At 45.9% G+C, this 13,943-nt stretch overlaps 1 protein-coding gene across 1 annotated transcript; it reads left to right on the top strand.

The window, feature by feature from the left end:
• Positions 1-404: 404 nt before the first annotated feature.
• LOC110589418 (orthopedia homeobox) lies at positions 405-8,386 on the top strand. The gene is made up of 3 exons (XM_021699955.1): positions 405-441; positions 1,745-2,154; positions 7,856-8,386. Exons 1-3 carry the CDS (start codon positions 405-407, stop codon positions 8,384-8,386), a joined length of 978 nt encoding a protein of 325 aa, XP_021555630.1.
• The last annotated feature ends 5,557 nt before the right edge of the window (positions 8,387-13,943 follow it).

Here is a 13,943-nt window from a genome sequence, read left to right as displayed (position 1 = left end):
GAGGCCGGGCCGCGAAGCCCGGGGCGAGGCCGAGGCGGCCTCGGCGGCTTTAGCGGCTGCTCGCGGCTGGAGCTGCCAGGGCTGCCGCCACCGCCTCCTCCGGGCGGGCGTGGGCGGGCGGGCGGAGTGGGGGACTCTCCCGGCGCTGACATTTGCAGGCTGCCCTCCTGATTGGTCCCCTCGCCGAGCTGCTCACGGGTTCATTCAACTGTTAAGCACCTCCCCGCCTCTCTAAAGGACATTATAATGCAAGAAGCCCCCTTTTTAACCACAAACCGAATTTTCTTTCATTTAGGTGATCTATATATATCTATATCGTATAGCTTATAGCTTATATCTATTTTAAATAACTTAAAGCCGCTAAAATTTGGGGGGGAACAGCTTTCGCCCTGGAGCGGTGCGCGATGCTGTCTCACGCCGACCTCCTGGACGCCAGGCTAGGTGAGTGCGCGCCTCTCGCCCGGGCAGCCAGGAGAAGCCGGGGCAGGAAATTGTCAATTTGTTCCTTATTTTACCTTAATGCGCCCTAAATGGACTAATTTCTTTAAAAGTAATTGTGCTGTATTAAAGTTTAATTTGATTTAACATCGTCTTTAAAAAAAAAAATCTATGGAATATGTAGATCCAAAAAAGGACTAGGGAAATGTTACTTTTTGTTTTTCCTTTTTTCCCCCTTCCTCCCTCTCTCTTATTATTATTAATTTTTTTTGAACGGCGATCTATCCTGAGATAATTTGTTAGGAGGTGTTTTTCTTTCTCTCTTTTCCCCTCCTGTTTGCTTTGATTTGGGATTTTTTCTTCTCTTTTTTCCTCTCTCTCTCCCCACTACCTCCTTCTCTACCCCTCATTTAAGTATGATTGAACTTGTAAAAATCTGGCATAAACGAGAAGCCGCTGCAATCGAGGCGGATTTTCTAAGTGTGTTCATTGAGAAAGGAGAAAAGCCAAATTCATCCCCACAGGCATCCCCGCCTGCAAGGGACTCGGCATTGCCAATGTCTGAGAGGAACGCGCCTTCTATTTCTCCGGAAAGAAAAGTTGAATTCTCTAAAGTTTGATTCACTGTTCTCCGTATAGAGTTTACTTGAGTTTCCTCAATGCGGTCTGGGTTGCTGGGCTCTGGGTTTCCGGTTTGGGAATCTTTGGTGATGGATGTGACTCCATTTTCCAAACACTTTCTCTGATTCGAGGGAGAGGCGGAGCTGATTTGGGTTGATTTCAGAGGGAGGAAGGCTTGGAGAGAATTATTCATCTTCCAAAAGTGAGAGGGAATCGGCTGAGGGCCAGAGGTAGAGTTCGCTAAGCTGCCTAAGCGCAGGTGGGGCAGCGGAACCAAGGAATTGCTTAATTTTCTTTCTTTCTTTTCTCCCCCCGCCCCACCCCGCCCCGGTCCGAGGATACGCTCTCGCGTTCCTGCGGCTTACAGGGGTACGGTTAATGAAAGGGACTCGGAGGCACGTTTCTTTGCCGGGACTGGGAGTGTTTCACTGCGGGAGATAAGAAAGCATGTGCCGGTTACTACGGGAGCTGGCTGCCGAGAGAGGGGAAAGGGCCGGGAGATGGTATTCCAACCTGGCGGTCCAAATTCTGGGGAACCCGGCTGAGCATCCCGGGAGTCTCCCCCGTAGGGCGAACGTGGGCGCGGAGGGAGCCGAAGATGGGGCTGAAGGCGGACCGCGCCGTGAGGACAGTCCCTCCTGGCATCGCCAGGAAAGTAGTGACCGCGATCCCCTTGCCTCCTCAGGTATGAAAGATGCCGCCGAGCTTCTGGGCCACCGGGAGGCGGTGAAGTGTAGGCTGGGCGTGGGGGGCTCCGACCCTGGGGGCCATCCGGGGGACCTAGCGCCCAACTCCGACCCAGTCGAGGGAGCCACGCTGCTGCCCGGGGAGGACATCACTACAGTGGGCTCTACGCCGGCCTCGCTGGCGGTGAGCGCAAAGGACCCGGACAAACAGCCGGGGCCCCAAGGCGGCCCGAACCCCAGCCAAGCCGGCCAGCAGCAGGGCCAACAGAAGCAGAAGCGCCACCGGACGCGCTTCACGCCCGCGCAGCTCAACGAGTTGGAGAGGAGCTTCGCGAAGACTCACTACCCCGACATCTTTATGCGCGAGGAGCTGGCGCTGCGTATCGGGCTGACCGAGTCGCGAGTGCAGGTACGCCGGGCTTGGGCGCGGGGGCAGTAGACAAGGAGGGGCGGGAGGATTTGGGCAAAAGAAGTGGGGTCTTTTCCTTGCCGGGATCCTGGGCTTGCGCTGCGGCTGCCTGTGAGTTCCATGGACAAGCAGGTCCCCCATCTCCCACCAGTATAGCCACATTCCCACAGAAATGCCTCAAAAGCGAAGCCGGCGTTGTTCGACTGTTAGGTGGTCTCATTCGTCTTGACTGAGAAGGGAAGCTCCGCATCTCCCGGCCTCCGCACCTCCCAGCCTCTGCGTCTCCCTGGCGGCTAAGCTGAGCGCGCACCTCCACTCCAGCTCGAGTTATTGACAAGTATTTCATTACCCCCTAATGAGTTTGTGGAAGGCGTCTGGATAAATGGGGGAATGCAACAATTATACAGAAAACTTGAAAAGGCGGAAAATAAGACATAATGGCACCTTAACAAAAAATCCACACCTGGGGTTCACGGTGTAGCTTTATATCTCCCTCCCGCCGCTCTCAGGGAAAATACCCCTAGCTTTCATGTTTGCAAAGGTTTTAAATTTTGATGGTCTACCAGTGCGCTGGGGGTGGCTGAAGAGATCCCTTACAGTCTGTGAGCCCTGGTTTTCCCCTAAGGAAACTGGGGAGGGGAGATGAAGGCTTTCTTTTGTAGATATCCGATCTGAAGAAAGGACATTTAGGGCAGGAATGATTGACAGGTAGTAGACGAAATCATTACTGACCCCTTGTTCTCGTCCAACCACCCTCCAAGTTGTAAATTATATATAACTTATAAAATCACACCTATAACTTTCCCGAAAATTGGGGAATAAAAATATAAGCCCAGCGAATCTCAGATTTTTTTCCCCCGCTTTTTAAAAGAATGAAAAAATATATCAGGTATTTTATGGACAAGTGCTGGAGGTGAAATTCCAAGGCGCTCAGTTAGTCTTGAGCTATCCAGGGTTCTGAAAACCTTCCTTTCCCGTCTCGGTCGTGGTATTTTCTCTCTGTCATGCTGGGTGTCAACTGTAGCTCTAGGTGCTTTAACAAATTAAGTTTAAAGATCTCAGTTCCTTTACATTTGATCTAAGAAGTAAGAGACAAGGGTGTCCATAATCACAGGGTTGAATATTTCTGTCTTTGTGCGACATTTTAAAGACAGTTTAACCGGGAAAAATAGCATATGCTCTGTTCTAAATAGTCAGCAAATGAATATCATCATTGGGGACTTAAAGTGGTCAGATTAATACAGAAATAATCAAGGTATATTATAGATTAACATTTTAACTCTGTATAAGTCTGGGTGGTTTAATTAGTGAACTTTGGAAGCCTTGAACCATGGGCCATTGAAATTAAATACCCAGAGTGTTAATTGCATTGTGCAGATATATACTATTCATGCTTTTAAAAAATTTTTACCTACCTCCTCTTTTTAAATCTGAAGTTGAGTCCAAACCTTAACAGAAATACACAGTTTCAATACTTCCATTACTGTTAACGATAATACTGGCTTGTTAAAATCTTGTAGGTTCAAAGTTCATAAATTTGCTTTTTGTCCCTCAGGAGAAATACTACCTAATATTTTTTGTTTTAAAGAGTAAAATGCTGTTGCTTAACCTAGACATAGTGGTAATTAGCTTAAATTAAAATAGAACTTAGAATCACAAATAAAATATAATTGGACAACTGACTTTATGAAAAAAGAAAATGAGGTCTATTAAACTTTATTAGGTCTTCCAAAGGTTAATGGCAGTGATTCTTTTAATAGAAAAAGTTGTAAATGAAATAAAATACAAACTATGTAATAGAAAGTTATTTTCAAAAAGTACACAAAAGAATAATCAAGAAGAAAAAGACAAAGTACTTTAATTGTTCTAGCATAATGTTGAACAAAAGATAATAGCTTGAGGCTGCTGATAGGAACAATTTAATAGAATGGCAATTTCAATATTTTTAAAAATAATGTTTCATAGTTTAAAAAGTAATCAGATCAACATAACCTTCTTAATTAACACTTCAGAATGATTAACATTATGTAATGTAATGCAAAAATAATTTATGGAAAATGTATTTACTTCACAATTCACTGTACCACTGCTCCTTGACCAAATTCAAATTAAATAGTAATTGGTTTATGTTCTTATATGATGAGTCCTTCATAGTTTTCTTTATAGTTAACAGATTGCCACACATTCTTTTCAGTATGTGGGCCACTGCACTGATTAAAAATGATCTAAACATTTAATTTATTACAATTGTATGTTTTTAAAGATGCTTTTTAATTCTAGACTAACTGATCCAACATACTTGTTTTTATCTATATCTGGTATATATCATACTTTTAAGTATTTATTAAAGCACCTCTACTTACATGGAGGCCAATTCCATGTCTGATATTGCTCCCTTTTTCTGGCTAGTGTAATAAAACCGTTCCTTTTATAGCATGCCATTATTAGAAACCAATTTCAGAATTATTTATAACCTGGAATGGCTTATTAAGCAGCAATGCGAGAATCATGCAAATTATGCGATCAAATGCAATATAATAAGCATAATCATTAGTCTCTAGCACGGATTAATTAACTTTCAATATTTTATTTACATAAAAACCAAATCAGTGAAATAACTTCTGCACAGTCAGGCTTGCCTTTCAATATTTTATATGAACAAAAATAATGTGCTGTAATTCCATTGACCGTGTCCCCCAGAATGGCCCTGTCACCTGCCACATCTTAATAGGGGGACAAGCTGAGAGTATTTTCTAGTTTTCTAATGGAATGAGAAATTGCATTTTCTTCCTCTCCCAGCACTATTAAAGTGTAATGAATTCGGCCCAGAGTTCACGGCTGGCTGATCGAAATGAACCTGAGATCTCGGCTTTAATACAGCTCCCCAGATTTCCTCCCAAATCTTCACATTAATCATTTGCTGGATTCCAATGAGATCTTCATAAAGCGTTTGCTTCGAGGGGGGGGGGGAAAGTAATATTCTCTCTTTCTCCCTCTCTTTCTCTATTTCTGAGCCATTTATAGTTGGGGAATTAAACGGGCTATATATTTTAAAATACATTTACAGTATGTCTATATTACTGTAACAGTAGATATCATGAAAGTGGATTTTTAAATTCCAACCTCCATTAGATTCTCACTGTTGTATTAAGCATTTTCTAAGAAGAGCTGCATTTCAGACTGAGTACAAAGTTGGCCCTTGGTTGCGGTTAATATATTTTCTGGAGTTGTCATCTGTGCAATCTCAAAATCTCCCTTAGGTTTTCCCTGCATTTTAATCCGTCATGCTCTAGTTTTCAAGTGGAAACATTCACATTTTAAAAACATATGCATCATAGCTTGGAACGGAGGTGCTCAGACCCCATGCAGATTTTTCCCCCAACCCCAGTAAGCCATGAAACATAAAAAATTTTGTAGCCATCATTTGACTACTAACCCTCAAACATAATTGAGCACAATTTTTCGATTATTCCTATAATATTTAATATTTAGTTCTTTAACAGCTGTTCTTTTCCACCTGTGCCTGAGGTTCAGAAACCTTTCTAGCAGGTGTGTTTTCCACTGAAATTCTATGGGGCAATCCCACCCCCCTTCTTTCTTTCTGCTGCTTCTCTTCCCACTCCCCCACAGATGTCCGCCACCCTCCTCCCCCACTGCCCGTTCCAAACATTCAAACATTTCGGGATTCACTGACACTTCGCAGGATGTTAGGAACCAGTCTTTATAGATACCTTTCAAAATATATCCAGGTGTGGAATGTGAGATGGGACCACTTGGATAGAGACACCGTCCCTGTCTAGGGCTTCACCCAGTCTACTTCCCCTCATTCCAGCCTTGGATTGGGAATGCAAAGTGACCTGTGGCCGCAGGTCTCCTCGCTGTGCTTTCCTTGGCTCCTGCGGGTTACTCTCCGCTCGAGGCCACTAACAGCTCAATTCGTGGCTGGCGGCATTGATCCCAGTTACTATCAAGGGCCCCACAGCCTCATTAATCCGTCGTGCCACCAACTCAAGGGGCTTTAGCAAGTAAGGGACCCGGCATCTTTATACATCCGGAACTTGGGGTAGGCAGAAACACGGCAAATGAGGCAGAAACCAGAGAAAGATAATAGGGTGGGCAATGGCACGAGTAGGGTAGCAGTGCCAGGCCCGACCCAAAGGCGGGCAATAATTCTAGACTGCAATGCCGTTCACACTGTTAAGCGTAGAGTGTCTCCGCCTGCACGGGTGTAACACGCCTCTGTGAATAGCTGTCTCACCGACAACGGGTCAGGTACGTCCATACTCAGGATCCTTTATCTTGCAGAATAAACACTAAATATTAGCTTGGATTCACAGATGAATAACATTTTGGTCATGAATATGGTCACATTGCGTTTGCCAAATTCTAAGAGGAAACTCCCATCAGTACCTGAGCTGTGTCTCGCATCATTTATATTTATGCACAGTAAACCTCCAACTGACTAGATGTTAAAGTGCAAGCCTGCCAAGTAGGCATGCTGCATATTATTATCATCATTTTTAAATATCAAATTCAAATATAGCGAGACAGGAGGCTACCTTGGTCAGGCAGCTTACTTGACATCTTTCAGAAGAAACTTTCCTTCCCCTATGGTAGTGAATATGACATTAATAGGCAAATTTGTCTGGTAAGTTCAGAAATTCAGGGTTACTGTGAATAAAGAACGAGTAGAAGGTTTATTTTTATTTGGAGTATATCTTATCAAACACATCTCCTTTAAAAAGATTCGTGGCTATTGGGTCTACGCAAAATTAGATTTGATTCATTACTAGTGTGAGCTTTAAACTTGACCTTTAATTTGTAGTCAGAAAATTTGCTTTCAGTTCATAGATGAAACGGATGAAACGGGGCGGGGGGCGGGGAGACTTGAGGAATTGGAGGCCTTGTAGTCTCAGGTCCTCAGTAAGTTCCTGAAAATAGACTGGCAGGTCCCAGGGCTCAGGGTTCTGGCAGCAGGTCCCAGCGTATCTGCACAGCTCAGATAAAAGGTGCTCCTGGAGGGGTTTGAGAATGAGGCAAGGAGACTTGTGGCAGTAGCACCAGTCGCTACGAATCACAAGTCACGGTGGCGACCCAAACTACACGGTAGCTCAGTGCCGCCCGCTTTCCCACATGGATCACTATATTAACCTCTCCGCTCTGTCATCCGTGGCGTTAGAGGTTTTCCTTTGTCTTTCGATTTTGAAACTGGCTATGTCATCCACAGCCTTTTATCAATTTCCAAATTTCCAGCGTTTCTGAAAATTCTATACCCCATCAGGGTTATAAGGACGCTATTAAGCCACATGGGTACACATGTTTATCTTCATTTGTACACCTGTGGGTCCAATTTTGACACATGCCTGCCTGCAGACTTGTGCATCTAAGCTGTGCACAGAATGTGCCAGCGTGCAGGGGCGTGGTGAACACTGCACGCGGTTGGTATGTTTGCCCCGAGTATAAGCTCCGGGGCACCACCACGCAGGACCCCGGAAGTTGGCGCTTGCTGAGTGCAAGGGGCGCCAGTTGTCTCCAGCTGATGTAGAACCGCGGTCTCTGGCTGGCCGTGGGGCGCCTTGGGTCGAAGGCACTTGGTCCACCTGGGGCAGTGCCTGACGCAGGTTTCTCAGGCTCCAGCCCCCGCCCCTCCGGGCCGGCGTGCTTGCTAATAGCGCTCTGTCTCCCGCCCCGCCCGCTCCAGGTCTGGTTCCAGAACCGGCGCGCTAAGTGGAAGAAGCGCAAGAAGACCACCAACGTGTTCCGCGCGCCGGGAACGCTGCTGCCCACGCCAGGCCTGCCTCAGTTTCCGTCAGCCGCCGCCGCAGCCGCCGCCGCCATGGGCGACAGCCTGTGCTCTTTCCACGCCAACGACACCCGCTGGGCGGCGGCCGCCATGCCGGGCGTGTCACAGCTACCGCTGCCGCCGGCTCTGGGCAGGCAGCAAGCCATGGCGCAGTCGCTGTCCCAGTGCAGCCTGGCGGCCGGGCCGCCGCCCAACTCCATGGGCCTGTCCAACAGCCTGGCGGGCTCCAACGGCGCGGGGCTGCAGTCGCATCTTTACCAGCCCGCCTTCCCCGGCATGGTGCCCGCCTCCCTCCCCGGCCCCAGCAACGTCTCCGGCTCGCCCCAGCTCTGCAGCTCCCCGGACAGCAGCGACGTGTGGCGGGGCACGAGCATCGCCTCCCTCCGCCGCAAGGCGCTAGAGCACACAGTCTCCATGAGCTTCACTTAATGCAGCCGCGCCCAGCCCGCTCCGCCCCCGGCGCCGCCCCCAGGGCCGCCCCGAGGTCCTTCGGCGCGCGCCCGGGCCCCCGCTCCCTGCCCGGGCCCCTGCCCCGGCGCCCTGCCCCATCCCCTCCCGGCCTCCGCCACTTCTCGTTTTGTTCTCTCCTCTCTCGTTCGCTCTCTCGGGCTCACCCCAAGCCCCAGCCCGCGAGGCCTCCCCTCCGCCTGATTTCGCTCGCCCCGGTCCCTTCGCCCCCTCCCGCTCAGCTCCTCTTCCTGTCTCCCCTAATCTTCCCTGGCGCCCTTCTCCCGCGCCTCACCGCGCCCTTTCCAGCTACCCCCGGCCACCCGGCTCGCACGTAGCGTGCTCTAGCCCTCCTCCCAGCCCTCCGACTGGCGGCACTCTCACCTACACCTTCAACACGACGCCTACGACCCCCTCGCCAGCCGCCTCCCCTCCGGTCCCTTCTTTACCCGCACCTCACGCCCCTCCTCCCGCGCCCTGCAAAAAGCATCCTTCCCGCCATTTTACTTACCAGGGAGTCGACTCAGGATCTGAAATCAGACACCAATGGACTGGTTTGTGGGCAGAAACACACACACTCGCAACTCTCGCTCACTCTCAGACACTACATACACTCGCGCACACACACATACACAGTGCACCTAGGTCACACACGGACGTGTTCAAGGGACAGCACAATGTTAGGGATTTTCGTCTTAAAGGAGGACAAGCATCTGCTACAACCGCCTCATCTGAGGGCCCAACTGATATAATTTGATTTGTCCCCATATTCTTTCTCCGAACTCCTCGTTTTCTTTCCTCTCCCACAACCCTAACCTTGCACCATCCACCCAGTCACATCCATGCAGCCCTCTATTGGCTTGCAAAAGAACACTTTTATTTTATCTTTTATTTTTTTAAGCACAACTGTGTGAGGTTATTGAAGGGAAGCCTTCTCAGGAGGAACATGCCAGTGGATTGGGTGGCTGGAGTAGACTAAAACAGTCATATGATGAAGAAGAGGTGATCTTACCCATTTTGATTAGTCTTTATAAGGAAGAATAAAGTAAACGTAAGAAAAATTTCCTTTTGTAAAAGTAAAAGCCACATCTCTTTTCTGGATCCTTCAGGACTGGGGTTTGTTTGCTTCCTTTTCCGTTTTCTCTCTCCTCGATGCTCTGTGCCCTAGGTTGTTTTGTGGTCGTCCTGTCGTCCCTCGTGCCCCTCGGCCACCGCCCTGGCCCTTGCCGGCTGCCGATGGATGCACTCGGACATCTACAACCCTGCAACTTTGTACAGAGAAACACAATCAGCTCTTTCTGCATGTGCTGGTCAAATCCAAACCCAGAGAACAGAAGCGCTTTCGAAGAATGAACAAACATGTGAAATAGGATGTTTTGTGTAGATAAAGCATTCTTGTTACATACTGGTCAGTTTGTGATATGTTTTAACTTCTTGTCTGTGCTTATTTATGGAATTTGGTTTTCTTAATAAATGTTTGAGCTAATATAAAGCATATTATTTGACTTTTCCGGACAAGTTTATATCAAGTTAAATGTAAATGGTTAAAATAAAATCATTTTCAGTATGTGATATGGAGCATGATGGGTTTTGTTGTGACTGAATTTCAGGAGAGGGTCTCATGAGGGAGAGAGAGGGAGAGAGCTCGTCCTGTAGGCTCTCAATTCGAGCTCAACCGGGCCGTGGGATCCCGGAGTTTGGGACTGTGAGCCCTCCAGCCGGCTGGGGTTCAGTTTCCGGGTCGCACGCCAGCCTAGGCAGCGCTCTCCCACACAGCGTCTGGTCGAGGAGGCCAGGCCTCGAATCACGCAGTGCGCAGGCCGGAAGTGAGAAGGCCGGGCGGTGAGGGCCTCAAGCGAGCTCGAGGCCTCGCGAGGCTTTGGGCCGGCCCGGGCGTAGGGAGCGGGAGATGGGACCCAGGGCACAGCTGCCGGCGGGCACAGCTGCCGGCACTAAACGCAGGGCCCGTGAGTTGATAAGCTTTTCGTGTGAACGGTTTCCCCCGGGCTGGCTGCGTGCGTGTGATGGGAAGGCGGTAGGGGAGCGTAAGGACCATACAGAAGGAAGCGTGGGAACCGGGAGCTCTGCCCTCCGGCGTCACCGAAAGTCCGGTCTGGCCCCAGGTACACAATGGATGTGAAAGGGCCAGGGTGGAGGGAGGTGGGGGGTGGGGGAAGGTAGTGATTTCCTTTCCTAGGCCCTAGGCCTCCCGGCCTTCTGAAGGAGGCTACCGGGTCCCTTTGTGTCCTCAGGATCTAGGCTCGGCTTCCGGTACCCGGGACTCTGGACCTCCCATGCGGAGGGAAACTTCACATCTGAAAAAGAGTGCCCTGGACGACCTGGCTTTGGGTTGTGCCTCTCAGGTTTTGCCTCATGTGGCCACTCTCATTTTCTCGGGGTCCGTCCTTGGTGCGAGCTAAGCTCGAATATAGCCACGTGCTCGGGGGACATCCCCACACTAACTAGTAGTGAAAATTGCTGTTTCTTTGGTAGTCTGGGAGGGACGGTAGTGGGTGTGTTTTAAACTTGGAGGCAAATCAATATCACAGGCTTTCTTTGGAAGGCTAATCAAAATCGATCTTGTGGTTTAAAATTTAAGGGTCATTATAGGCGTTGAGAGTGCACCCATTCCCATGGGAAGATTTCTCATTTGGTTGCCACTGAGTGTAAATCCTGAAAAGACCCTTGCCCTAGAATATAGTTTTGTACCACAGGGCTACATGTGAATTTTAGGAACTTTATTGTAATTGTTACTCAACTAAGAGCACAGTTGAATCTCCTCGAAGGCAAGGACAAAAAGGCATGATTTTTCTATGATAAAGAAAAATTATATCTTCATGTTACCTTAGGAATTAGAGGTAAAATTGGTGGGTAGGATTCACAGAATATTTCAATTCTACATTTTCTAAAGGGTATTTTTAATATAAGGTTAAAATATTAAAGAAGATAAAAACATGCTCATTTGGGATTTTATATAAAAATGGAACATTTCTGTATTTTAGAATTCTAGAATTTAGCATAATAACCACATTTCTGAAATGTCTGTAGATGAAAAATACGTTTTCTTGGGGCGCCTGGGTGGCTCAGTTGGTTAAGCGACTGCCTTCGGCTCAGGTCATGATCCCAGGGTCCTGGGATCGAGTCCCACATCGGGCTCCCTGCTCAGCGGGGAGACTGCTTCTCCCTTTGCCACTCCCCCTGCTTGTGTTCCCTCTCTCGCTGTCTCTCTCTGTGTCAAATAAATAAATAAAATCTTTAAAAAAAAAAAAAGAAAAATACGTTTTCTTGTTTTTACATTTCATCATATTCTCTCAACGTAGTGCTGTTTTTTTTTTTTAAATTGAAATCGTAGCTACTGTAATCTCAAGTCACATTTAAGAGATCAGTACAAATTACAGATTGCTTTACCAGCGAGCATGGAAAGTTGTTTACAAGGATGCTAATTTTACAGCTTTTTTATGCAGCTATAAAGCATAACTTTATGATGTAGGAATGCAATAAAGGATGCTAAATGGAATCCTTAAAAATTGTATTTCTCAAAAGCAAGGGAAATCTTTCATTTGAAAAAAAAATGGCCCAACTCAGAACACTGATGAGAAGTTACAAATCAACTGAAGTGATAGATGCTTTCAAATATACTTATATTTCATAATATAGTGGTTATTTATCAATATTATAATGAAAGTGTACAGTTTTTTCACTTGACCTGACTCTAGAATAGTATTTGTTTCTATAGCAATAGATTTCTGTGTTAAGAATCCTGAATATTTTAATGTCATATATGCTGTTAGCATAAGGGAAGGCAACCTGGTCTAAATTGTTAAAGTTGACAGTTTAGAAAATGGTCATAAAAATGAGAGAATGAAAACCTTAATCATAAGCCTGAAAGATTTCTGCATTTTGAGGGAGGAAAAAGAGCCCAAAAACAAAATAATGCTTCTTAATATTTTTTACTCTTTATCAGCAGCAATTGTGTCTCAAAACTGTTAAAGTTATAATAATAATTACATTCAAAAGGGAATAAAGACAATAATGATGACTAATATTAGAACACAAGGTAGATAAGTACAACATGCTGGATGTCCTGCCTCTAATGAATTGTACTTTTTGCTGAGTTGCCTGTTTGGCATTGAATACCATCACCACATGCTGGCTAGAAAAAGTCAAAGTTTATCATGATGTTACTATGTGATTGATTTATTTGAATATACATATTCATCCTTGTGTATTTTTTTCCTCAAGATTGGTACTAAATATATGTAGCATAACAAGATGGCCTAATAATGATGTTGCACTTAGTTTACCTTTTGCTGATGGTGGAAGAAATAGGGTATAGGAATTCAACCTACTAAAGATGATGTTAGGTATTAAATACAAAATAGGATGTGGAGCAACTTGGGTAAATCAAGGTAGATGTAAATGGAGAATACAGACGAAATCCTAACATTGGAGCAGTTTATGTTTGATGTCCTCAATGACTGCTTCTTGTAAAAATGAAAATGTTTTTAATTTCTGTTGTGGACTTTATATTTTAATTTTTAGGATAAAGAAAAAACCTAGCCCACAAAGAGGTGTCTTCTAGTAATGGCAGTAGTTAACCTGTCAGTTGAAAGAATGTAACCTTCCTTTTCTCCTTTTCATGAAGTAAAGGTAATCTCATCTGAGGGCATTTATGTGAACAAGTAACAGCATGGCATGGTGAAACTACTGGCTCATTAATCGTGGCATCTACTTCCTACAGGGTTCCTTGATTAGTTAGAGTCATTCATTGGGCATTTCGGAGTTTTTGATTTGTCACCATTGACTAGGCTCACTGAGTTCAGGCTAAATTGAGCCAGAAGCAATGTTTATTAGTAATTTTGTAGTACAGGCTACCCTAATAATTCAGCCCAAATATCTCATCTGAAAAATATCCATTCACCCTCGCTTCTAATGTGGGTTGCAGCTGTGTTCATAGGGAATTGAAAGAGCACAAGTGATTGGGCATGTATTTTCTAAATTATTAATATGATGGCTAATAGCTGTAAACCCATCCTCATATCCAATGCAGAAATTATGATTCATTTTAAAAATGAAAGCAGCAACAAAGGGGGGCACCCCCTGCCTGGCTCTCGGCTCTCATCAGTGCAGAGCTTTTGGTGCAGGAACCATGGCCTATTTAGCATGTGGTCATTACAGAGAAACAGAACAATGCCTTTCACTTTTCTTCTTGTGTGCTCTATCAAAATAAGGCATGCATTTATAAGACTTACTAGAAAATGCTTTTAAAGAATTTTAGGCATGAGCTACAAAGAGGCCCTTTCTTGATTTTGACAAAGTTGTAATCAGTCTTTAAGCAGGCATAATTAGTTGTTTGTGCAATTAAACTGCATCTTCTAGTCACATGATCAAATATTGCATATATCCAAGTTTCCATCTTTAAAGCCGAGTTGGATTTGAGATAGACTTGTTGCAGTTGCTCATGCTGCCACAGTCCCTTTTAGTTCTGAGCTGAAGTAAATTCACAAGTACCAGGAATAGATAATTAACCCACATGACA

This window comes from Neomonachus schauinslandi, chromosome 7, assembly GCF_002201575.2.
Source record: "Neomonachus schauinslandi chromosome 7, ASM220157v2, whole genome shotgun sequence".
Taxonomy (NCBI): domain Eukaryota; kingdom Metazoa; phylum Chordata; class Mammalia; order Carnivora; family Phocidae; genus Neomonachus; species Neomonachus schauinslandi.
This window is presented reverse-complemented; position numbering and strand designations above follow the sequence as displayed.

Excerpts from the sequence above, each read along its gene's own strand:
- LOC110589418 (XM_021699955.1), top strand. The coding sequence starts at position 405 with ATGCTGTCTCACGCCGACCTCCTGGACGCCAGGCTAG. Across the intron at positions 442-1,744 it reads CCTCCTGGACGCCAGGCTAG|GTATGAAAGATGCCGCCGAG; the intron begins GTGAGTGCGCGC and ends TTGCCTCCTCAG. Across the intron at positions 2,155-7,855 it reads TGACCGAGTCGCGAGTGCAG|GTCTGGTTCCAGAACCGGCG; the intron begins GTACGCCGGGCT and ends CGCCCGCTCCAG.